The sequence below is a fragment of the Entelurus aequoreus genome, linkage group LG07, assembly GCF_033978785.1.
Source record: "Entelurus aequoreus isolate RoL-2023_Sb linkage group LG07, RoL_Eaeq_v1.1, whole genome shotgun sequence".
NCBI lineage: Eukaryota > Metazoa > Chordata > Actinopteri > Syngnathiformes > Syngnathidae > Entelurus > Entelurus aequoreus.
This window is the reverse complement of record NC_084737.1, coordinates 79,495,504-79,522,577: the sequence shown is the minus strand read 5'-3', so window position 1 is coordinate 79,522,577 and position 27,074 is coordinate 79,495,504. Positions and strand designations below refer to the sequence as shown.

Here is a 27,074-nt window from a genome sequence, read left to right as displayed (position 1 = left end):
TTCTTCGTTCTTTTCATTGATGGATTTATGTTCGAAGCCACCTGTCAATCATATAGCTGCTCACGGAAAAAAGGCTGTACATGTGCACTGAACTAACACATGGCTTATATCCCTTCTTAGTGCTGTCAGATTCTGGTGGTCAATGGGGTGGATCTGGCCATCAGCGATCAGGATGGTTTCACAGGGGCTGACCTGGCTGAATACAACGGACACTTTCAATGTGCCAAGTATTTGCGCACTGTTGAGAATATGGTGAGAAACACTATATACTTGTGATTTCCCTTACTGCCTTAAACAGCATGTCCTTTACATAATATTTTGATAACATAAAATGCATTTAAAGGCCTACTGAAATGATTTTTTTTTATTCAAACGGGGATAGCAGATCTATTCTATGTGTCATACTTGATCATTTCGCGATATTGCCATATTTTTGCTGAAAGGATTTAGTATAGAACAACGACGATAAAGTTTGCAACTTTTGGTCTCTGATAAAAAAAAAAGCCTTGCCCCTACCGGAAGTAGCGTGACGTCCCCGGAGGAAGGGCTGCTCACATTTTCCTCTTGTTTTCAATGCAGCGAGAGAGATTCGGACCGAGAAAGCGACGATTACCCCATTAATTTGAGCGAGGATGAAAGATTCGTGGATGAGGAACGTAAAAGTGAAGGACTAGCGTGCAGTGCAGGACATATCTTTTTTCGCTCTGACCGTAACTTAGGTACAAGGGTTCATTGGATTCCACACTCTCTCCTTTTTCTATTGTGGATCACGGATTTGTATTTTAAACCACCTCGGATACTATATCCTCTTGAAAATGAGAGTCGAGAACGCAAAATGGACATTCACAGTGACTTTTATCTCCACGACAATACATCGGTGAAGCACTTTAGCTACTGAGCTAACGTGATAGCGTCGGGCTTAACTGCATATAGAAACAAAACAAATACGCCCCTGACTGGAAGGATAGACAGAAGATCAACAATACTACCAAACTCTGGACATGTAACAACACGGTTAATGCTTTCCAGCTTGGAGAAGCTTAGCAATGCTGTTGCTAACGACGCCATTGAAGCTAACTTAGCTACAGAACCTCGACAGAGCTATGCTAAAAACATTAGCTCTGCACCTACGCCAGCTCTCATCTGCTCATCACGACCGTGCTCACCTGCGTTCCAGCGATCGACGGTACGACGAAGGACTTCACCCGATCACCGATGCGGTCGGCGGCCCGGAGACGCAGGAAGTCAAGGTGAAGTCGTTTGGCTAGTGCGTCTGCTATCCACCTCAAAGTCCTCCTGGTTGTGTCGCTGTAGTCCGCCGCTAATACACCGATCCCACCTACAACTTTCTTCTTTGCAGTCTACATTGTTCATTAAACAAATTGCAAAAGATTCACCAACACAGATGTCCAAAATACTTTGGAATTTTGAGATGAAAACAGAGCTTTTTGTATTGTATTCAATGGGCTCCGAATATTTCCGCTTCAACAGTTGACGTCACGCGCAAACGTCATCATATTGAAACGTTTTTAGCCGGAAGTTTGCCAGGAAATTTAAAATTGCACTTTATAAGTTAACCCGGCCGTATTGGCATGTGTTGCAATGTTAAGATTTCATCATTGATATATAAACTATCAGACTGCGTGGTCGCTAGTAGTGGCTTTCAGTAGGCCTTTAATGGGTGCTTAGCATGATACAGCAAGGATTGTATGGTAATGCAACAGTGTATCTATCGTAGATCCTGGACTACATGTCATATTCCACAGTGAATTCCCACTAACAATGCCTGGCATTCTACCCCTCAAACCTGTCTATGTGTTCTATGTGTACAAGTCGCAACAAGGCAACATACACAATTTGTTTTCCCTATTTCCAAACAGGGAACATTCAGTCGCGACACATTCACAAATAATCGACAAAGTCAATTCCATCTGAACTTGAAAAAAATAAGTTATCATTTCTTTAGCACTAACAAGTGCCATGACGTAACATTTTCAGAAATGACAAGTAAATAAATGTATCCACCAGGGTCAAAATGTAGCATTAGAAAACACATGACTCTGCACAATGCACTACCAAAGTAGTAGTCACTAAGCCAACATGTCCACAATGTCACAGCTAATAACCAGAGCAATTAATGCTTGACATGCTGACTTTGATACGTTAAACCCACTGAAACCCCCAAGTGGCCAGTATAATAACAACTCCTCTGCAATTAGGTTTGCGGGAAACATATTCACACTCATGTGCCGAGGGCCATCAAGGGACATTCAGCCAAGTGATTGTGTGATGTGGGAAAAGCAGAGAGTTCCCAAGAGTCTTTTTGAACAACTGTGAGAGGTTTCATTAGTGTGGAGTAATTAAATTCACAGTCTGAGTATGGGATTTTTTTTTTTAAAGTAGGTCACTTGAACACACCTGTATGATTAAAGCATATGGGTACAGTTAGTGGTGGGAATGGTGCAGTAACTGGTCATATATTATTATTCAAATACAACAATTTTTGTGTAATCTATTTTGTAATAATCTATACACTCAAATAAAATGTAAATGAAGAAGGGAAAACTTGTATAGTATACATTATAGGTAAGAAATGTTGAACAAAAAATTTCTCCAGTATTAGGCTATCTTTTATGAGTTTGCTTCTACAGTAAACACTAGTACAAAATATTTGAAATAAAACAATCAAAATGTGATGGCAATGTAACTTTTAGCGTTAATTTTAGAGGTTCACAAAAAACACAACATTTACTACTTAAAGGGGTCATATTCCAAATGTTTTTCTACATTTAAAACACTTCCTTGTGGTCTACATCAGTGGTCCCCAACCACTGGTACCGGGCTGCGCAAGAAATTTAAAAAAATTAAATTAAATTAAAAACTTTTTTTTTAATTAAATCAACATAAAAAACATAATATATACATTATATATCAATATAGATCAATACCGTTTGCAGTGATACAGTCAGTAAGCACACATGATTGTATTTCTTTATGAAAAAATTAAAACAAATTTTAAAAAAAAATCCCCCCCTGGTCCGTGGGACAAATTTTCAAGTTACAAAAAGGTTGGGGACCACTGGTCTACATAACATGTAATTATGGTACTTTTGTCAAAATTTTGCATGGATTATGTTTTACAGACCATTTTCAAGCTGCTTACTGACCGTCTCTTCAGGATGCGCAGTTTTGTGGGCGGTCTCATTTACATGCCTCCACTTCGACTGCGTCTTCTCCGTCAGCCGTGTTGTAGTTTTTAGCGCTTCCATACCGAATCTACTGACAGATATAAGTTCGAACTATACGTTACTTTGTATTAAAAAATAGCAGCAGTGTATGTGCATGTATGAGCCATTCAGAGCCACAACAAGAGGACAGAGAAAAGAAAAAAAACGTATTGACTACAACGTCGGACACGTGCAAAGCTTTTCGGGCAAAACTTTACCATATATGGAGATATCTGCTGACATCCCCAATGGAAATAACGTCACACATTAGGCAAATTCCAAACAAATTGTTCGGAGGCGATATGAAGGAAGGCAAGATTGTTTTATAAATATTTCCGCCATGCCAAGGTTTGATTTCAACATTTCTGGGCACATCCCAAATACCATATTTTTCCAACTATGAGGTGCACTTAAAATCATTCATTTTCTCAAAAATCGACAGTTCGCCTTATAACCCAGTGCACCTAATGTAATGATAAATGTGACCAGTAGATGGCAGTCACACATAAAAGATACGTGTAGACTGCAAGATGACGACAGTAAACGACACCAAAATTTTAAATGTTCCATTGAGACAATAGAACATTAAACGCGGTCAAAATGTTTTCGTACAACTTTGGTAAGCTACGAAGCTGCAACGCTTGATGGATTGTCAGAGCATTACGGCTACCGTAGTCAGACGACTGTGCTTTAACCTATGGTATGGTGTGGTGTATTATGGTGTGTCTATAAGGACCGCAAAATGTCACCCATTAGCAGACATAATCTGCGTTTTGTTAATATTATGCAAAACCCACTTTTCTTACCTTCTGGTACTTACTTGCTGATGTGTGTTTGGAATCTGGATAAGTCATGAACATTTGTACGTGTCCGCCATTGTAGTCTGTGAAGACGCCGTAAACGATAAGCTTCTTCTTTTTGTCTTGTTATGGGGGCATTTACCCTCCGCTGTTACCATTTTTAATAAAAAGTGGCGTAAAGTTCGAACTTATATCTGTCAGTAGACTCGCTATGGAAGCACTAAAAACTATTGGTACAGTGGGTTTACATAATTCACCCACAAAATTGTAGTTATTAGGGAGTTCCAGTAAAGGAAGTGTTTCATATTTAGAAAAAAATCATCATATGACCCCTTTAATGCGCCTTATAGTACGGTGCGCCTTTTGTATGAAAATAGACCTGAATAGACCCGCTCATTAAAAGTGCGCCTTACAACCCTGTGCGTCATATTGTCGGAAAAATATGGTAAACAAAAACAGGTACCAATAGTTAAGAAAATTGGTTTTGCATAATAGGTAAGATTTTTGTCTTTTCTGACCTTTAAATATTGTTACAATGTTGGATATTTGTGCTAAACAATGCTAAAGCAGCAAATCATAACATTCATGCATTTGGGTGTGAGCTTACAAGCAATGTTTTGCAGTTGGGCTACGTTGTGACATCACAGCGAGATGGACATACTTATTTGGACATTAAGTAAAAGTATTAGCCAGCTGAGTTTGAGGAAACACAAGCAAAGGTGGTATAAAGTTGAATTTTCATCTATTCTTGGAATGCGCACAAAAAACCGACATGCAGTGACCTGAACAAAAATAACACTTTTTTTTATACAGCTCTGTATCGTTCAGGTGTACCAAATGTTGTGACTTCGCAAATCTAAATAATGCTTATAAAGTTTATTTTGAATGTCTCTGGAGAAAAATAGCGGTGACGTTCATCTCCTAGATATATTTTTAACATTGTACATTTTTAAAACATAAATGATGATACTTTTAGACGTGGTTTCATTTGCAATCTGGGAATGCCTCCACAAACATCTTGCAGACACACACATGCACGTAGTTTATAAATGTGACTCTGGAGCAAAAGTTATCCAAAATTTACACTAAAGCATATCCAAAACATAGGAAGTGTTAAATGTAGATTGAAATCATCATTGATCCCGTTATAAAAAATTGGCAGGCAAATGAATATGTTAATTTTTGGGGTTCTTGAATAATTGGCTCACTTTGTTAATGCAAGAACTTGTGGTACAAATATTTCTGGACCAACTTCATATTAAATAACTTATGTTGCTGATGTCATTTCAGAAAATAACATTTGCATAAATAATCTGCATCTTTTAACAGAGTGTGGAGCATCGTGTTTTGTCTCGGGACCCCTCACAAGACCTTGAGTACAAGCAACCAGAGAACAAGCAGCCAGATTCTGGCCTCTCTTCCCCAAACACCACAATGCCCCCCGTCAGCCAAGCAGCACACTTTGATATTAGTTCCCCATCCAGCTCCTTGTCCAACTACGACTCAGCCAACTCCAGCCAGTCCAGCACCGGGGAGAAGAGGAGCAGCTTAACATTGTCCCGGGGCCCACAGCTGAACACAGTGGCAAACACAGGTCTCTTTTTATACTAAAACTAATTATAATCTACCTGCCTTACATCTCCAACTTCTTCAAGGCTTGTCTAAGATGAATTTGAAATCATTTAAAAGTATGCACCACTTAGTGCTGATAGTCTAGTAGTTAAATTAGCAACATTTTAATCAGAAAATTAAGACTGAGATGAAGCATATGCGTATGTACTTTTATGAAGGCATCAACTTGAAGAAGTGTGTGGTACTATACTAGCAGTAGTAGCAATACTGGTGCTGCTCTCTAGTGGCCAAACAGCAGATTGTTTCATCAGGTAAGACTTGAGAGGCAGTGTTCTGTTTGTTTCACTCAATAGTGTTCTGCTAGCATAGAAGCATATAAATTAAAATAGAGCTCTATGTGCTTGGCTTGTAAATATATAGCTAAATTGGTGGTTCTCTTTGTTTTAGGCGCATCACAGACAGCCATTTCTGATATGCAGGCATACATGGACATGCTAAACCCAGACTTGGATCCCGACAGGCCCAAGAAAGGTCACTCTGATTCTGATCCAGAGCTACCGCCTCCACCCACATATCCACCCCCGCCTCCACCGCATTCCCCCCCGCTTCCTCCTCCGCCTCCGGGCTATCCAGCACCGAAGCCCCCCCAGGAACCGTCGTCGGCTGAGTTTCTGAAGGTGAAGAGCAACTTGCGCCACGTGGACGGCAACGGCAAAAAGGAGGTAAGGACCACACCATATGGACTTAAAGGCCTACTGAAATGAAATGTTCTTATTCAAACGGGGATAGCAGGTCCATTATATGTGTCATACTTGATCATTTTGCGATATTGCCATATTTTTGCTGAAAGGATTTAGTAGAGAACATCAAAGATAAAGTTTTGGTCGCTGATAAAAAAGCCTTGCCTGTACCGGAAGTAGCGTGACGTCGCAGGTTGAAAGGCTCCTCACATTTGCACATTGTTTACACCAGCAGCGAGAGCGATTCGGACCGAGAAAGCGACAATTACCCCATTAATTTGAGCCAGGATGAAAGATTCGTGGACGAGGAACGTGAGAGTGAAGGATTAGAGTGCAGTGCAGGACGTATCTTTTTTCGCTCTGACCGTAACTTAGGTACAAGGGCTCATTGGATTCCACACTCTCTCCTTTTTCTATTGTGGATCACGAACCACCTCGGATACTATATCCTCTTGAAAATGAGAGTCGAGAACGCCAAATGGACATTCACAGTGACTTTTATCTCCATGACAATACATCGGCGAAGCACTTTAGCTACGGAGCTAGCGTGATAGCATTGTGCTTAACTGCATATATAAACAGAAGAAATAAGCCCCTGACTGGAAGGATAGACCGAAGATCAACAATACTACTATTACTATTAAACCCTGGACCTGTAACCACACGGTTAATGCTGTACCGCCTGGCGAAGCCTAGCAATGCTGTTGCTAACGACGCCATTGAAGCTAACTTAGCTACGGGACCTCGACAGAGCTATGCTAAAAACATTAGCTCTCCACCTACGCCAGCTCTCATCTGCTCATCACGACCCGCGCTCACCTGCGTTCCAGCGATCGACGGCGCGAAGAAGGACTTCACCACGATGAAGTCACCACGGAGGAAGTCAAGGTGAGGACAGCGGCGTGGCGGCGGACGGCGTTGTAGCTTTCGACGACACCCCGGCCGCCATCAGTCGGCAAGAAACATATATTTCCCCAAAGTTACATACGTGACATGCACATAGCGCCACGCACGTACGGGCAAGCGATCAAATGTTTGGAAGCCAAAGCTGTACTCACGGTAGCGCGTCTGCTATCCAACTCAAAGTCTTCCTGGTTGTGTTGCTGCAGCCAGCCGCTAATACACCGATCCCACCTACAGCTTTCTTCTTTGCAGTCTCCATTGTTCATTGAACAAATTGCAAAAGATTCACCAACACAGATGTCCAGAATACTGTGGAATTATGTGGTGAAAACAGACGACTTAAGCTGGCAACCGTGCTATTCCAAAATGTCTCCTTCAACCCTTGACGTCACGCGCAAACGTCATCATATCCAGACGTTTTCAGCCGGAAGTTTCCCGGGAAATTTAAAAATGTCACTTTATAAGTTAACCCGGCCGTATTGGCATGTGTTGCAATGTTAATATTTCATCATTGATACATAAACAATCAGACTGCGTGGTCGGTAGTAGTGGCTTTCATTATTTAAATGTCATTATTATTCTATAGGAACTACACATTGGATGATTATGGACTGATAGAAGTCACTAATGGTGGACCTGAGAGAGGACCTGGTGACTCACCATCACATTGATTGATAGCTAGCAATGTAGCCCGAAAGTTACGGGCGGTTTTTGATGAAACTTTCAGGAAATGTCAGAAGTGGGATAAGGAACAAGTGAAGGCCACCTACTCAGTGGCCTTGTGGTTAGAGTGTCCGCCCTGAGATTGGTAGGTTGTGAGTTCAAACCCCGGCCGAGTCATACCAAAGACTATAAAAATGGGACCCATTACCTTCCTGCTTGGCACTCAGCATCAAGGGTTGGAATTGGGGGTTAAATCACCAAAAATGATTCGCGGGCGCGGCCACCGCTGCTGCCCACTGCTCCGCTCACCTCCCAGGGGGTGAACAAGGAGAATGGGTCAAATGCAGAGGACAAATTTCACCACGTGTGACCATCATTGGTACTTTAATTAATTAAGTTCTCTGTGTGTGTATGCCAGCGTTCCCCACCTCTACCCACAGAGACAAAAGACCCTTTCTACCAAGAGTTCAGGAACTTTAAGTTACTGGAACTATCAGTTCCTATAGACATGTGTCGTTTATGACTTTTCTTCACTGTTTAGGGTAGTTTATACAAATCAGGCTGATGGTATGGATGAGTGGTACAGTATATTTCTACATTGCTAATATGTAAATAGAGAATAATAGGGCATATTTATTTTACTAAAGTGTGAGTAAATCAAACGCAAAGCAATAAGATACAAAACAATATGATTTAAAGGCCTACTGAAATGATTTTTTTTTATTTAAACGGGAATAGCAGATCCATTCTATGTGTCATACTTGATCATTTCGCGATATTGCCATATTTTTGCTGAAGGGATTTAGTAGAGAAAATCGACGATAAAGTTCGCAACTTTTGCTCGCTGATAAAAAAAAGCCTTGCCTGTAGCGGAAGTAGCGTGACGTCACAGGAGCTAGTATTCCTCACAATTCCCCGTTGTTTACAATGGAGCGAGAGAGATTCGGACCGAGAAAGTGATGATTACCCCATTAATTTGAGCGAGGATGAAAGATTCGTAGATGAGGAACATTACAGTGAATGACTTGAGAGGCAGCGATGGACGTATCTTTTTTCGCTCTGACCGTAACTTAGGTACAAGCTGGCTCATTGGATTCCACACTCTCTCCTTTTTCTAATGTAGATCACGGATTTGTATTTTAAACCACCTTGGATACTATATCCTCTTGAAAATGAGAGTCGAGAACGCGAAATGGACATTCAGTGCCTTTTATCTCCACGACAATACATCGGCGAAATGCTTTAGCTACGAGCTAACGTGATAGCATCTTGCTTTAACTGCATAAAGAAACAAAAGAAATAAACCCCTGACGGGAAGTATAGATAGAAAATCAACAATACTATTAAACCGTGGACATGTAAATACACGGTTAATGCTTTCCAGGCTGGCGAAGGTTAACAATGCTGTGCTAACGACGCCATTGAAGCTAACTTAGCAACCAGACTGCACAGAGCTATGCTAAAAACATTAGCTCTCCACCTACGCCAGCCAGCCCTCATTTGCTCATCAACACCCGTGCTCACCTGCGTTCCAGCGATCGGCAGAAGGACGAAGGACTTCACCCGATGCGTTTGGCGGCCCGGAGACGTAGGAAGTCAAGGTGAAGTCGGCGGCTAGCGTGGCTAGCGCTCCAACAAAGTCCTCCTGGTTGTGTTGCTGTAGTCCGCTGCTAATACACCGATCCCACCTACAACTGTCTTCTTTGCAGCCTTCATTGTTCATTAAACAAATTGCAAAAGATGTCCAGAATACTGTGGAATTATGAAATGAAAACAGAGCTTTTTGTATAGGATTCTACGGGGTACCATAACTTCCGTTACTCGGACTTCGTCACGCGCATACGTCATCATACCGCGATGTTTCAGCCGGATATTTCCCGGGAATTTTAAAATGTCACTTTATAAGTTAACCCGGCCGTATTGGCATGTGTTGCAATGTTAAGATTTCATCATTGATATATAAACTATCAGACTGCGTGGTCGGTAGTAGTGGCTTTCAGTAGGCCTTTAAAAACAAGGTATAACAAATTTTACACAAAAAGTCAGCTAGGCTTTTGCCACAGTGTTCATCAGTCAGAAAGTCATCCCCTCAGTAAATGAGGAATTAATGAGGGTCAGGTGAGTTCTTTTTGTGTCAATTTCAGCTGTAAATAACAATATACAAATGATAAATGCCATTGTTTATCTCACACCAACAACACAAACACATCCGATTTAGCGTTAGCCTGTTAGCCTTAACATACGGTCACTTGGGTTGAGGCTGATAACTACACAAACTGCGTGACTACTTTTACAGCATTTAATAAAGTAAACAGTGAATATTTGATGTGATTTACCTTCGCGCCATTCGTTCACTGCTTCCTCTATTTCAAATTCATCCTCAAACAACGTCATCTGATTCCCAGTGAGCAGCTCCCGTCACCGCGTCGAAGTCCGGCTGAATACTGAATATACCTCTGTAAATACGTTTGAGAGTCTGTCCACTTCTTGTAGCATAGCGTATTAAAATAACTTTTGAAAAAATCAACGAACAGCATTAAACTGCAAACGAGTTCAAACAAAAGTTCCTGCAAATCGGAAGTTCCTTTCGTTCTTCTTCCTCTACATCAGTGCTTCTTAACCTTGTTAGAGGTACCGAACCCCACCAGTTTCATATGCGCATTCACCGAACCCTTCTTTAGTGAAAAATTAAATGTTTTTTTTTCAAATTCAAGACAAAGTTATATGTTTTTGGTAACACTTTAGTATGGGGAACATATTCTAAGTAACAAAGACTTAATTTAGAGTTATTTGGTTAGGGTTAGGGTTAGGGTTAGAGCAGGGGTGTCAAACGTACGGCCCGAGGGCCGGATCAGGCCCACGAACAGGTTTTATCCGGCCCGCGGGATGAGTTTGCTAAGTATAAAAATTAACCTGAACAGCTGTTCTAAATGTGTCCACTAGATGTTAGTACATCAGTCGAGGAAATTGATCAAACTACATTAATAACAACCTGTAATTTGATTTTGATATCATATTTTTATCTTTATTGATTGAAAATTAACACCAATGAGTTGACTGATGAACATTATCACATAATATATTCAGAAAACATAAATAACGACAAATAAAGATAGAATACTATTAAGCGCAACATGCAAGTGTAATAAAAAACCTAACAACATTATGATTTGTACAATTTCAGAATGTGCTTGTTCTATTTTTAAACAAAGAGAACAATCTGAAGTTGTCTTTTTTTTTAAGTTATCATGCCGTGATTTTACCAGTCCAGCCCACTTGGAAGTAGATTTCTCTCCATGTGGCCCCCCATCTAAAATGAGTTTGACACCCCTGGGTTAGAGGGTTAGGGCCAGGGTTAGAGGGTTAGGGTTATAATAAGGCCATGCCGAATAAGGCATTAATAAGTACTTAATAATGACTAATTAAGAGCCAATATGTTACTAACTTGCATGTTGATAAGCAACTAATTAATGGTGAATATGTTCCCCATACTGAAGTGTTACCATGTTTTATTACTGGTGCACAAAATGAACCGTGCATGAACATCACCTTGTTCAAAGAACAATCAATCAGTGCATCAATCAATGTTTATTTATATAGCCCTAAATCACAAGTGTCTCAAAGGGCTGCACAAGCCACAACGACATCCTCGGTACAGAGCCAACATAAGGGCAAGGAAAAACTCACAATCCAGTGGGACGTTGATGTGAATGACTATGAGAAACCATGGAGAGGACCCCCCCCCCCCCCCCCCCCCGGGTAAACCATCCCCCCACCCCCCTCCCCTCTCTACCAACACAGTGCATAAACTCACAACAAATTACACACCTGCAAATCAGTGTGACTTCTGCTGTTGCCGTATCCGTAATACGCCGATAGGGAGACGTTTTTATTTACACGATGAGTCGGGTGTGTCTTGACCTCCGCCGAACCCCTGAGCCTGACTCACTGAACCCCTAGGGTTCCATCGAACCCAGGTTAAGAACCACTGCTCTACTTTGTCAAAGTAATAAATACTTTGTAATAAAAAAAACAATAATAATAATAGTGGCTAAAATTTCTAATGCAAAGTTTTAGGAACGCCCCAACTGTGTTCAACCAATCATCTGTCGACAGCACAGCCCCGCCCCTCGAAAGTTCCTGAGGAACTTTCAAATGTCTCACCTTACTACGAGGAACTAAAATATTTCCTGTAGAACTTCATTTACAGGGTTTGTTTTTTTGCAGAAACATAGGGGAGTATTTCTAACAAGAGGGTTCATTTAATTCCGCGATAGAAAAAAAAATTATGTATGGATTATTTATGATCACATTTTTTAGGAAATGTCAGAAATGGAGGGGTGATCCGGATCATCTTCTGGATTCAGGATTTTTTAAAGGATTCTTTACTATTGAGAGACAGGGCCTTGTTTTGTATTGCTGCCATCGTGAAACTTTACATGGAAGTACCTCAACTTCCCACAGCTTTCAGGTTTGGGCTTCTTGAGACACCAATTACTAAAACAGGTTTTGTTCTACATGTGTTTTGTCTGAATTGCGAAACAACAGTTCAATTGCTCATGGTTGAATAGTGAAGTGAAGTGAAGTGAATTATATTTATAATAAGTAATCAATAATTAATTTGATTATTATGCTCATTCTATGTCCTGTAAGGGATTATGCATTAAAATGGCTACAAGCATATGCTATCTTTAAAGCGGTTAACACATTTTTGATGTTTGGCATACATTTGTCACCATGCCATCTCCACTAGTGCCTCATCAGCTGGGCTATAGCCCTTGTGTAAGAGTGGCCACAATGATGTTATTGTGTTAGCATGGCTAACAATGCTAACGAAGATGCTCATTACTGAGTCGAGCCCCGCAGTTGACACACTGCGCTCGCTGTGATGGGTTTGAACACAATTCCGGTAATTAATCTGGCCACGGATCACTCAAAAGTGTGACTAAAGAGCAGACAATAATCCAGAACTTAAATTCAGCATTGACAGTAGTTGTAACACTACTGGATCTGCGAAATACACTACTGACTGTTGTGATAATTGCGTTATATTTTATTGCTTTGGGAAAAGTAAAATGAGGAAAGTTATCAAAGGGGATCGCTTTCACTCAATAAATAAATGAACAGCCTGGTATCTGGCTATGAAAAACCAAGAATAATTATAGAATCAAGGTTGCAACAACTGAAATGGATCAGTGGATTACAATTGTTATAATTAAGTGCAATCATTGATATGGTGATGCACAATTACGGTCATCAGCAGAAAACACTTTCAGACGAGACGGAATCAAGATAGATTGGACTGATTGTTCCATGCAAATTAAGTTGTTCTTAGTTTATCTTCTTAGCTGATGTCAGTTCAGAGGTAGCGAAAGTATCCCGTCTCCTGGGTGAGCCGTGTGTGTGTTTTTGTGTACCATACAGTCATGTGGGGGAGAGGATTTTAATTAGTGCCGCTCCTTCTCCTTTCTTTACCCAATAGACCAACCGAGCCGAGTCCTCATTAACAATTTAACATAAGCCTCTCCTTGGGACTGCGCGTATCATAAACACCTAACTTGAGCGTGGACTATAAACATAGTTACAAAGAATATTTACCCAGGTCTCTATAGAAACAGAACACTGGGCTCATCCAGGGGATCACCTGCTGCTAGAAAAGGTACTTTAATCACATCATTTGCATTGACTCATCTGTTTTGTGTGAATCTAGCAAACAAATGACTGCTTTGACTGTCAAGTGTTTAGATCTGTACTCCAGAATTGATGGACTTTGAGACACTGAATGAGAGTGTTTTCTCAAACTAAAAGGTACTGAAGTCTACATTATTATTAGGTTGTTGTGTTTTACATAACTGTGCAGGTGGATGCTGGTTAGAGTGTAGGCCAATGGTGACATCATCACTTACTGGAAGGCCGGCCCTATAGGTTATTGATGAGGCCCTGTGGGTAAAGTGAGAGGGCAGGTAGAGTGACAGGTGTAGAGAAGTGGTGACGCTCTAGATCTGGTGACAGCTACCGGTACTCTGCGCTCTGCTGGGCTTTGTGCTCGAGACTCTGTGGAGGCTGCAGGAAAGCTCCAGGAGACACTAAACGTCAAGGTAAGGTTTTACGGGGCGCAATGGCAGGAGTGATGCTCTCTTGTGACACTTTTGTTTAATTGTTGTTGTTTTTAGCAGATAAATCCATTTTAAATATGTTGCAATGTTGTTTGGCATATTTAGATGGTGTTCTTAAACAGACCTCAACTGTTGTATTGATTGCTATCAGGAATAGTTGCATGTACTTATGGAATAAAACTACCTGTTGGACAAAACGGAGGGTAAAACCACTAGCAAATATGCGTTACAAAACAGCAACCTGGCTTAACGTTTATAACAGATCTAGAGTACAATACAACATACAATAAGGGCTATATGGTAAAGGGAAGTCTCACGGTGTGTGTGTAGGTCTTTGTTAAAGATGTGTATAATGTGTGTGTGGTGGGTTGCGCTAATGCTGAAACATTTTGCTATTGTTGTCCCATCTCCCTAGCGGGTGCGAATCAAACCCTCTGTCTGTGTACACTGCTCATATTACACTCCTATCCAGTCAACAAAAGTTACCAGGTTTGTCACAGGAGTTCTATCTGAACGTGACACCACAAAAGAAGATAGGTCAGGGGTCAGCTGTCCTACATTATATATTTTATATGTAAACAAAAATATTGTGGTGAAATAAATAGTCTGTACAGTGTAACTTCTGAAGTCCAATGCCAACGAGGTTGTATAACAATACTCCATCCATCCATTTCTACCGCTTGTCCCTTTTTGGGGTCGCGGGGGCCTATTTCAGCTGCATTCGGGCGGCAGGCGGGTGTACACCCTGGACAAGTCGCCACTTTATCGCAGGACCAACACAGATAGACAACATTTACACTCACATTCCCACACTAGGGCCAATTTAGTGTTGCCAATCAACTTATCCCTATTGTGGAAAAATACACCTTGAAAGTTGTTAGAAACGTAGTAGTTCAAACCGCAACTAGAAAGACATAGTTTGATTTTTATTTGGCTTTCAGTGGCTTATCATACAAATCCTGTTTCCATATGAGTTGGGAAATTGTGTTAGATGTAAATATAAACGAAATACAATGATTTGCAAATCATTTTCAACCCATATTCAGTTGAATATGCTACAAAGACAACATATTTGATGTTCAAACTGATAAACTTTTTTTTTTTTGCAAATAATCATTAACTTTAGAATTTGATGCCAGCAACACGTGACAAAGAAGTTGGGAAAGGTGGCAATAAATACTGATAAAGTTGAGGAATGCTCATCAAACACTTATTTGGAACATCCCACAGGTGAACAGGCAAATTGGGAACAGGTGGGTGCCATGATTGGGTATAAAAGTAGACTCCATGAAATGGATGGGGCGAGGGTCACCACTTTGTCAACAAATGCGTGAGCAAATTGTTGAACAGTTTAAGAAAAACCTTTCTCAACCAGCTATTGCAAGGAATTTAGGGATTTCACCATCTACGCTCCGTAATATCATCAAAGGGTTCAGAGAATCTGGAGAAATCACTGCACGTAAGCAGCTAAGCCTGTGACCTTCGATCCCTCAGGCTGTACTGCATCAACAAGCGACATCAGTGTGTAAAGGATATCACCACATGGGCTCAGGAACACTTCAGAAACCCACTGTCAGTAACTACAGTTGGTCGCTACATCTGTAAGTGCAAGTTAAAACTCTCCTATGTGAGGCGAAAACCGTTTATCAACCACACCCAGAAACGCTGTCGGCTTCGCTGGGCCTGAGCTCATTTAAGATGGACTGATACATAAGGGAAAAGTGTTCTGTGGTCTGACGAGTCCACATTTCAAATTGTTTTTGGAAACTGTGGACGTCGTGTCCTCCGGGCCAAAGAGGAAAATAATCATCCGGATTGTTCTAGGCGCAAAGTTGAAAAGCCAGCATCTGTGATGGTATGGGGGCGTATTAGTGCCCAAGACATGGGTAACTTACACATCTGTGAAGGCGCCATTAATGCTGAAAGGTACATACAGGTTTTGGAGCAACATATGTTGCCATCCAAGCAACGTTACCATGGACGCCCCTGCTTATTTCAGCAAGACAATGCCAAGCCACGTGTTACATCAACGTGGCTTCATAGTAAAAGAGTGCGGGTACTAGACTGGCCTGCCTGTAGTCCAGACCTGTCTCCCATTGAAAATGTGTGGCGCATTATGAAGCCTAAAATACCAAAACGGAGACCCCCGGACTGTTGAACAACTTAAGCTGTGCATCAAGCAAGAATGGGAAAGAATTCCACCTGAGAAGCTTCAAAAATGTGTCGTCTCAGTTCCCAAACGTTTACTGAGTGTTGTTAAAAGGAAAGGCCATGTAACACAGTGGTGAACATGCCCTTTCCCAACTACTTTGGCACATGTTGCAGCCATGAAATTCTAAGTTAATTATTATTTGCCAAAAAAAAAATAAAGTTCATGAGTTTGATCATCAAATATGTTGTCTTTGTAGTGCATTGAACTGAATATGGCTTGAAAAGGATTTGCAAATCATTGTATTCCGTTTATATTTACATCTTAACACAATTTCCCAACTCATATAGAAACGGGGTTTGTACAAGATGGACAAAAAGACAGCAAGTCATCATTTGCATAGTCATTTGTTTTCAAAGTAGTTAACTTATTTTTACACTTTTACAAGCATTCAGAATGTGCAAATGTGTTTTTTAAATCCTGAAAACATTTTAAATGTTGCATGCTGACATTTCAAAAAATGAACATTTAACAGTAATAAAGGTCGACCAGCGTTTGTGTTTATTTAGTCAAGGGCGTAACACCAAATTCTACACCTCCATACCAGTGGTGATTGCTCTGAGACGGCAAGGGCAGCTCAGGTTTCTCTAAAATGTCAAAATAAAATAAGTGGTAAAATATGTAATTTTGCGTTCACATATCTTTGACTAAACGTGCTAGAATGCGTTCAGCTTTTGATCAGAATCACTACGCGACTTTCTTCTCATTCATTATGGTAGCGTCAGAGTGCAGTGTTGAAGCTGAGCGTCCATTGATGTCAATGAAGGAGCCAAACTAGGCAATCATTGGGTAACATTATTACAATGTATCGGTAGACACAAACTAACTAGTTAAAATTCAGCTGTGATATATGTTTAAATTGAGTTTTTGACAAGACTTCAGCCCCAGAGAAGAAAGTGAAAAAGTGTGGCTTTGCACTGCGCACTTCAAGGTTTCTCGCTTACACCAAGCTGCACACGAACTCTTACAGTGTGCACTGCAATTATTACCTAAAACATAAATGCCAACGCCGCATTGGAGCTGAATACGAGCTTTGTTCAGTTGTTCAAATAAAGCTGCTTTGTCAGCTGAAGAGTGCTAATCTGGAAAGAAAATCCACTAATCATGTTGTGTTGTCCCAAACTTTTCACAACATAAATCTCCATATTAAAAAAAAAAACCTTAACATATTGGTTTCCCAATATATTTAATCTGTATGGTTCAAATACTCTCAATCAAAATACAAAAAGACTTTAGAATAATTTGAGCACTTTTTGTTTTTCTTCTGAAGCAGCTAACGGTGGGTGAAAACCACGACAATTTGCGACGGGCGGACTCGAACAGGAAGTCTAGGAGCTTCAGTAAGCAGCCGAGCACTGGGGACTACTACAAGACCCTCGGGAGTGACACCGTCGAGCTCCGTGGGAGCAAAGACATGGCACCGAAGGACGAGGTAACACAATGTCACACCATTATACATATACGTTTTGCACTCAGTATCTCAGGCCCTCAGGAAATCTCTTTATCCATTTATCCATGACAGTTTGTTGGCATTAGGTTATCCATGTTTGTAGGCGGCATTTGCCTATGCATTATGCCACTCCGCATGTTATATAATCCTGTGTCCTTTTCAGCTTTTTGTTTGCTGCATGATGCAAACTGCCCCCTCATTTCCATCACCTCGTGAGCCTCCTGTGTAAACTGGCCAAGAAGCTACAATGGAACACATGTGGACAGTCAGTCCATTAAGGGCTTAAGTCAGTGTCATCATGACTAGATATTGTATAAAAAGGACAATACCAGTCTCAAATTTGGACCTAGTGTGCATTCGAGACAGTTTGTGATGTCTACTTGTTTTTTTTTATTTGGGTTTATTTAGGGTAGTTTGGATTATATTATGACATGGATGATTTATCTTGCTCTGGAAAATAATTCACACAAATATACATTTTGATATAAGTATAAATGGCTACAAATATGTGTATTGGAAATATTTTAAATTTAAATAAGAGGTAGACATTTTAATGAAACAAAAATATAAAAAACAAATCATAGTATTATTTTTTCAAATGCATTAATTACTCAGTCTGTTAACATTTAAAACATTGGTGGGATGATAGAATAGAATGGACTTTATCGTCATTATATTATATTTTATAACGAGATTAAAGGCCTACTGAAATGAATTTTTTTTATTTAAACGGGGATAGCAGATCTATTCTATGTGTCATACTTGATCATTTTGCGATATTGCCATATTTTTGCTGAAAGGATTTAGTATAGAACAACCACGATAAAGATCGCAACTTTTGGTATCTGACAAAAAAAGCCTTGCCCCTACCGGAAGTAGCGTGACGTAGTCAGCTGAACATTTCCGCAAAGTTCCCTATTGTTTACAGTGATGGCGGCCAGAGGTGAGAGCGATTCGGACCGAGAAAGTGACGATTTCCCCATTAATTTGAGTGAGGATGAAAGATTTGTGGATGAGGAACGTTAGAGTGCAGTTCAAGACATATCTTTTTTCGCTCTGACCGTAACTTAGGTACAAGCTGGCTCATTGGATTCCACACTCTCTCCTTTTTCTATTGTGGATCACGGATTTGTATTTTAAACCACCTGGGATACTATATCCTCTTGAAAATGAGAGTCGAGAACGTGAAATGGACAATCACAGTGACTTTTATCTCCACGACAATACATCGGTGAAACACTCTAGCTACGAGCTAACGTGATAGCATCGTGCTTTAACTGCATATAGAAACAAAATAAATAAACCCTGACTGGAAGGATAGACAGAAAATCAACAATACTATTAAACCGTGGACATGTAAATACACGGTTAATGCTTTCCAGCCTGGCGAAGGTTAACAATGCTGTGCTAACGACGCCAATGAAGCTAACTTAGCAACAGGACCTCACAGAGCTATGCTAAAAACATTAGCTCTCCACCTACGCCAGCCAGCCTTCATCTGCTCATCAACACCCGTGCTCACCTGCGTTCCAGCGATCGACGGTGCGACGAAGGACTTCACCCAATCACAGATGCGGTTGGCAGCCCGGAGACGTAGGGAACGCGTCTGCTCTCCAACAAAGTCCTCCGGTTGTGTTGCTGTAGTCCGCTGCTAATACACCGATCCCACCTACAACTGTCTTCTTTGCAGCCTTCATTGTTCATTAAACAAATTGCAAAAGATTCACCAACACAGATGTCCAGAATACTGTGGAATTATGAAATGAAAACAGAGCTTTTTGGATAGGATTCTACGGGGTACCAATACTTCCGTTTAACTGACTATGTCACGCGCATACGTCATCATACCAAGACGTTTCAGCCGGATATTTCCCGGGAAATTTAAAATTGCACTTTATAAGTTAACCCGGCCGTATTGGCATGTGTTGCAATGTTAAGATTTCATCATTGATATATAAACCATCAGACTGCGTGGTCGGTAGTAGTGGCTTTCAGTAGGCCTTTAAGGACTCCAATTTAAGGTGCGGTAGTGGAAAAAAATATGGAATAAAAATAAATCACACAAGAAGTAATAAAGATAAAAAATAAGAATTTAAATAAACAGACTACCATCCAATAAAAACAATAAGCAATCCTGTACAATATACAAAGCAAGGATATTGTATAGGGGTCAATTATTTATTACAAGTTTGAGTTCAAGATGGTGACAGCTCTGAGAAATGGAATTATCCTTAAAAAAAAAAAAAAAAAGAGAGAGACACAGTTAGTTAAAGTCCTGTGAGACAAAATGTTTTTCCCTGGTATTGTTCAGTTCATTTGTTGCTACATACCTCCACAGGCGACAGAACAAGGGCTCCGTCAAACACGATTATCTATGTCTCTGGAGATGTATTCTTATAATCTCATGGGAATCAGGAGTGGGGGTGTTGTGTTGATATGGAGGATAATCCCCATTGAGCCAATTACAGCCTCAGAGGGGCCCCTCCTGGTCCCAGAGGGGCCCCTCCTGGTCCCAGAGGCTTCCTAGCAGATGGGCCGGCTAATCAGCGGCACGTGCTGCCACGACTCATCTGGACACTGCCCTCCCCCCTAAACTCCCTAGGGGGGCTCCAAGAGCCAGGGGGGGCTTGGATGATGAGCACGCGTCTGAAGAATAAAAGGGGCGGGGTCGGTTTTTCGGTCACGGTCCATTAACTTGGGTTGTGGCACACTTTGTGAGCGTGTCAGACGCGTGTAGTGTGAAGGGGTGCGGTGGGCGTGGGGGTTAAAGGACTATCACTTACAGCAGCAGATGGCTTCCACCCCAAATGTTTAGCCTTGGGGTGGAGTGGGCCATATTAGGAGCGTTATTGTGTCTGAATGAGTTGATTAAATACAGCAGAAGGACGACAGACATCGAGCATGGCTGCTTACATCTGTCACGGTCAACAGTCTGGATGCTCCTTCAGGTGTTTAAACAGACATGCCAATGCAGACCAAAAAGACAGATTTTAAACACCAGTTGATTGGTGATTAAGACACTTTTTTTTTGGTGCAGCCAATTTTTACTAGGTAGTAGGGCTGTGAATGTTTGGGCACCACACGATAAGGATGGGCGATACCACACTTTTAGGATTCGATAAGATACCGATACTTTTTCTTGCATTTTCATCGATACCGATACCAATAATTTCTTATTGGCAATTTTTTGTCAGTCAAAAATATTATTACTATTGTTATTATTTAAGACAAATCACAAGACAAATACAGACCATTTATACCACATTTATTATGGTCAATATATAATAAAAGTAAAATTTAAATAAATAACATAAATATGAAAAATAAATTAAATATTATATATAATAATAACTATATATTATATATAATAATAATTAAATATAAGGGCTTTCCAATTTACAGTCAAATCCGAATTGCAAGAAGCTGCAGTTATTTTTTAAAGTTTGTGATGTAATTAGCAATTAATGAAATATGAAATAGGCTAATGTTTTCGAAATGTAAGAAATCATGTTACAGATTAAAACCAAAATCACATTCAATCATATATTCAAGATTTTCTTGGAAAAAAATAAAACTGTAATGCAAAGATGAAGAATCTCCAAATTGTATCTCTTTCTTATCTTGTTTTAAATACTCAAGCAATTTTCAACTAACAGTAAATTCCCCTGTGTGGAAATTATTTGAATTTAGGATAATCATTTAAACAAAAATATTCAGTAAACATTACTAAAAAACAAAAAAAACAATGCCTGTTTTAAGTCAACAATTGGACAACACTGGATATGCCTGGCTGCATCGCTGTCGGCTGGCTGTGTGTGTGTGTGTGTGTGTGTGTGTGTGTGTGTGTGTGTGTGTGTGTGTGTGTGTGTGTGTGTGTGTGTGTGTGTGTGTGTGTGTGTGTGTGTGTTGCACGTTGACCACGCTCATTGGCTGTGTCCTGTCACGTGACTGGGCCAGCTCTATACTCTGCCAGGTACAGGGGTGTTCCAGCACATAGTAACTTAAGTAAGTCATCAAAAACATCTGAAAGTGATGCTTGCACCCCCCACACGCCGTTTTTTGGTTTATATCGATACTTTTTTCAGAAAAGTGATGCCAAATGAGTAGCGTGTGAGTATCGATATATCGATACCACAGGATCGATACGCACATTCCTACCACACGATTTCATTTGATTCTTGGGGGTAACGATTCCATTCAGAATCGATTCTCAATACTTTTTTAATAACATTGGGTACCAGTTCTATGATTAACTACATAAAATAGATAACAGCTCTGATACATTTCTATTTTACTTAAAAGAAAACTGGTTGTGTTTAATAAAATTCTACCCAAACATTTAATAAAGTCAAAATACAAATAAGGCACTTCTCCTTTCTAAAAAAAAATCTGAACAGCAGATATGAGCCGCTACATCAGGGGTGTCAAACATAAGGCCCTCGGGACGGATCAGGCCCACGAACAGGTTTTATCCGTCCTGCTGGGATGAGTTCGCTAAGTATAAAAATGAGCCGAAATGTTTGAATGAAAAAAACTGCTGTTCTAAATGTGTCCACTAGATGTCACAATAGCAATTCTTTGTATTTTTGTAGATTACGCTACATATGTAAAACAAAATAATAATAATAAACCACATGATGTCAGTTTCCTAGTCGAGGAAAAAGAGCAAACTACATAAATAACATCCTGTAATTTGATTTTGATATTATTGTTTTATCTTGATGGATTGAAAATGAACACCAATGAGTTGACTGATTAACATTATCACATAATTTATTCAGAAAGTATAAATAACGACAAATAAAAGGTAGAATACTATTAACCGCAACATGTAAGTGTAAAAAAACAAAAAACATTATGATTTGTACATTTTCAGAATGTGCTTGTTCTATTTTTAAACAAAAAAAAAGCGATCTGAAGTTGTCTTTATTTTTAAGTTATCGTGTCGTTATTTTACCTGTCCAGCCCACTTGGGAGTAGATTTTGTGGCCCCCGATCTAAAATGAGTTTGACACCCCTGCTGTACATAAACAATATCATTTGCCTGAGTGGCTGGACAAGACTGATTTTTAAAAAAGTAAAATATTAAAAATAATACTATTTGTTTAAAAAAAAAAATTTTTTTTTTAAATCGACAAAGAATCGTTACATGTAGGAATCGCAATTAATTTGATAATCTATTTCTTTTGACACCCCTACTAGTTAGTGTTTATTGTATAAAAAAAATAGTCTAAATAATTACAGATATTACAGACCTGTTGTAAATAAGGGGCTGTTTACAATAAACTATTTTTAATAAAAGCGCAAAAAATGTTGTGATGGACACTTGTTTACACAACAAGGCGTTTTAAAGAGGAAAAATGCAGACTCTTAATGACTGGTTTTAAAAGTGGAAGTTTTTAAGGATGTTTTAGCTGTTGTCGTGGCGAAGTTGGTAGAGTGGCCGTGCCAGCAATCGGAGGGTTGCTGGTTACTGGGGTTCAATCCCCACCTTCTACCATCCTAGTCACGTCCGTTGTGTCCTTGGGCAAGACACTTCACCCTTGCTCCTGATGGGTGCTGGTTAGCGCCTTGCATGGCAGCTCCCTCCATCAGTGTGTGAATGTGTGAATGTGGAAATACTGTCGAAGCGCTTTGAGTACCTTGAAGGTAGAAAAGCGCTATACAAGTATAACCCATTTATCATTATCATTTATTTGTGTTTACACTCAAAGATGCCATTTTTCCAAAACATGGGACGTGAGCATGCAGGAGAACATATTTGTTCTTGAATTTCAGAGCACAAAGCTGTTAAGCTTACAAGATACTAAGCGAGGAAACATTACTGTCGTAACTTATTTTACCCAATTCATATAGTACAGCATAGGGCTGCAACTATCAATTAGTTTAGTAATCCAGCAATTGATTATGTTGTTTGAGTAATCAAGTATTTGGATAAAACACACTTAAGTTAAAGTGCCAATGATTGTCGCACACACACCAGGTGTGGCGAAATTATTCTCTGCATTTGACCCATCACCCTTGATCACCTCACAAGGAGGTGATCAAGGGTGATGGGTCAAATGCAGAGAATTCAGAGCCTCAATGTGTATTTTAGAGAAAATACATTTTTCTGTTTGCTATAAGCTTTTTCCAATAAATTCACATCATCAACATTGAAATTGCACTTTCAACATTTGTGCTTTCACACAATCCATTTAGAAAATGACAACTGTTTACTGTTTGCTGCCACACAGATCACAGCACCCACACACCAACGCTCTCGTGTGCGCTATTTCTTTCTTTCTTTTAGTTTATTTCGAACATGAACACACTTACAGCATAATACATCACACATAATTTCACTTTACATCATGTTCGAAAAGGAGTAGGAAGAAGCAAAGCTTATTTAATTATTAGCAGCCATGTGGAAACTGTCTGTGTATTTAAAGGGGAACTGCACTTTTTTTGGGAAATTTTGCCTATCGTTCACAATCCTTATGAGAGACATGAAGACAAATGTTTGTTTTTATTTTTTCCGCATTCTAACATATACAAATGGTGGCTAGCAATGCAGCTAATAGGAGCAATCCATTCTACCTCTAAATTACTTTAAAAATGCATTCAAAAACCGTCAACAATAGTTAATTTACGTTCTGTAACCTGTATAACAGTGGTTCTTAACCTTGTTGGAGGTACCGAACCCCACCAGTTTCATATGCGCATTCACCGAACCTTTCTTTTTTCAAATTCAAGAAAAAGTCATATTTTTTTTTACCAGTTCACAAAATTAACCGCGCATGAACATCACCTTGTTCAAAGAACAAAACCAACACAGTACATGAACTCACAACAAATTACACACATCTCACTAACATTACCATGAATTGATTATTGTGGACCCCAACTTAAACAAGTTGAAAAACTTATTCGGGTGTTACCAGTTAGTGGTCAATTGTACGGAATATGTACTGCACTGTGTAAACTGTACTGTGTATTCTCTTCCTTTGCAATCTGGTAGTAAAAGTTTCAATCGATCAATCAACCTGCAAATCAGATGGAAAATTAGAGGGAACATTGTTTGTGGGTATCCACAATACGCTGATAGGGAGAAGTTTTTATTTACACGATAAGTCGGATGTGTCTTTACCTCCGTGGCGGAGGCTCCGCCGAACCCCTGAGGCCGACTCACCAAACCCCTAGTGTTCGATCCAACCCAGATTAAGAACCACTGCTGTATAATAACTAAGGTGTAGCAACATTGTTATTGTAAGAGTAAACTGACAAACCCTTTTTCTGGCGTACTAACACATCGGTGTGCTAGGGTAGTAGCGGTAAGAGCTAACTACGGAAAGCGATAAGCTAGCTTCTACATCAGCACAAAACGCGTTTGAGTTTATAATGCACAACATTGCGATAGAACACCTGAACAACATGAACTATCATATTACAGTACCTGTAAAGTATTTGCCCACATTTCATGTTTTGTTTGTACAGAGCTAGCTCAACAGTGTATATGTTGCATGTATCATAATCTATAGTATAATAGCTTACTCAATGGACAGTTGTCCGTTTTGTCCAGCTGGCCGGGGATGTTTCCAGTTACCGTATTTTCCGGACCATAGGGCGCACCGGATTATAAGACGCACTGCCGATGAGCGGGTCTAGTCAGGTCTATTTTCATACAAAAGGAACACCGGTTTATAGGGCGCATTAAAGGGGTCATATTATTTAAAAAAAACTTACTTGTGGTCTACATAACATGTAATGGTGGTTTTTTGGTCAAAATGTTGCATAGATTATGTTTTACAGACCATCGTCAAGCCGCTTTCTGACAGTCGCCTCAGGTTGCGCCGTTTTGTGGGCGGTCTTATTTACGTGGCTCACCTTCTGCAGCGTCTTCTCCCCGTCATCTTTGTTGTAGCAGTGTAGCGTGCAAGGACGGGAGTGGAAGAAGTGTCAAAAGATGGCGCTAACTGTTTAAATGACATTCAGACTTTACTTAAATCAATAACGGAGCAGCATCTCCTCATCCGTGGCTCACTAGTGCAATAACAACGCCGGAAATGTGTCCCGTGAAAAAACATCCGACCGGAACTCTCTAGTAACTGAAGTTCCTTAGGTGAATAATGTAAACTCACTACACCGGTATGTTTTAGCGCTTTCATGGCGAGTTTACTGACATATATAAGTAAGAACTTTACACTACTTTATATTAGAAATGACAAAAGCGGAGGATGAATGTCCCATAACAAGAAGATAGAGAAAAAGAAGAAGCTTATAAGTGCATAAGTCAAATTTTCAGGACTTATGCAGATCCCAAATACAGATCAGCAGTTACCAGAAGGTTAGAAAAGTTGCTTTTGCATAAAATTGCGAAACAAAACGCCAGATAATATGTCTTACCTTATACACACACCATATTAATACTTGTATGTTGAAGCACAGTACAATCCATCAAGCGGTGCGGCTTCATAGCTTACCAAAGTCGTACTAAAATATTTTGATAGATTTTTGAGCACCGTGTGTAATGTTCTATATTTTCAATGGAACATAAAAAATTATTTGAGTCATATTGCAGTCTACACATATTTCTTATGTGACTGCCATCATAGAATAGAATAGAATAGAATAGAATGGACTTTATTGTCAATATATTTGCATATAACGAGATTAAGGACTCCAATTTAAGGTGCGGTAGTGGGAACAAATATGGGGTAAAAATAAATTACACAAGAGGTAATAAAGAAAAAAACTAACAATTGAAATAAACAGACTACTATCCAATAAAAATAATAAGCAATCCTGTACAATATACAAAACACTGTAGAAATGTCATCATATGGCAGTCTGCACGTATCTCTTATGTGTGACTGCCATCTACTGGTCACCATTTACCAAATAAAATAGCTTTGAGGTTGGTAAGCACAACAAAAATTATTCCATACATTAGGCGCACCGGGTTATAAGACGCACTGTCGAGTTTTGAGAAAGTGAAAGGATTTTAAGTGCGCCTCATAGTACGAAAAATAATACGTTAATCTGGGTAAGAAATCCATTAATTCGGCATCGCTTGGCTCAAAGTTCCAGATTTGCAGTGTGACCATGTCGCACTCTTTGCTTCTGTCTGCAACGTTTCAGCCTCTTCTTCATGGTCGCTCCTGTAAGCAGAAGTTCATCCTCCGTATATTTACTTTCAAAAAGATAAGCTTGTGAATCCTCATTTGCGCAAAAAAGGTCCTCTTTGTTGTCTATTACCAAGTCTGCCATGATTAGAAAACACACATGCGTTTGATTCCAGGAGTAGGAACACGTTTTTTGCAGGAAGGCGGAAGTGCGTAGCTATAAAAACGGAAATAAATGCGCCAAATAATTTAGTTCCGGCTGTACATAAAATGACCAAAATATGGTAAAT

At 39.9% G+C, this 27,074-nt stretch overlaps 1 protein-coding gene across 3 annotated transcripts in view; it reads left to right on the top strand.

Moving 5' to 3' along the window:
- Positions 1-27,074, top strand: part of espn (espin) — a 98,350-nt gene that overhangs the window by 48,556 nt on the left and 22,720 nt on the right. For 2 of the 3 annotated variants that reach the window (XM_062054591.1, XM_062054593.1), the window contains exons 5-8: positions 121-252; positions 5,357-5,621; positions 6,047-6,321; positions 17,501-17,662. In XM_062054591.1, the coding sequence (XP_061910575.1) occupies positions 121-252; positions 5,357-5,621; positions 6,047-6,321; positions 17,501-17,662 (834 nt within the window). The remainder of the gene's footprint in view (positions 1-120; positions 253-5,356; positions 5,622-6,046; positions 6,322-17,500; positions 17,663-27,074) is intronic. The other variant, XM_062054592.1, reaches the window with a different exon arrangement.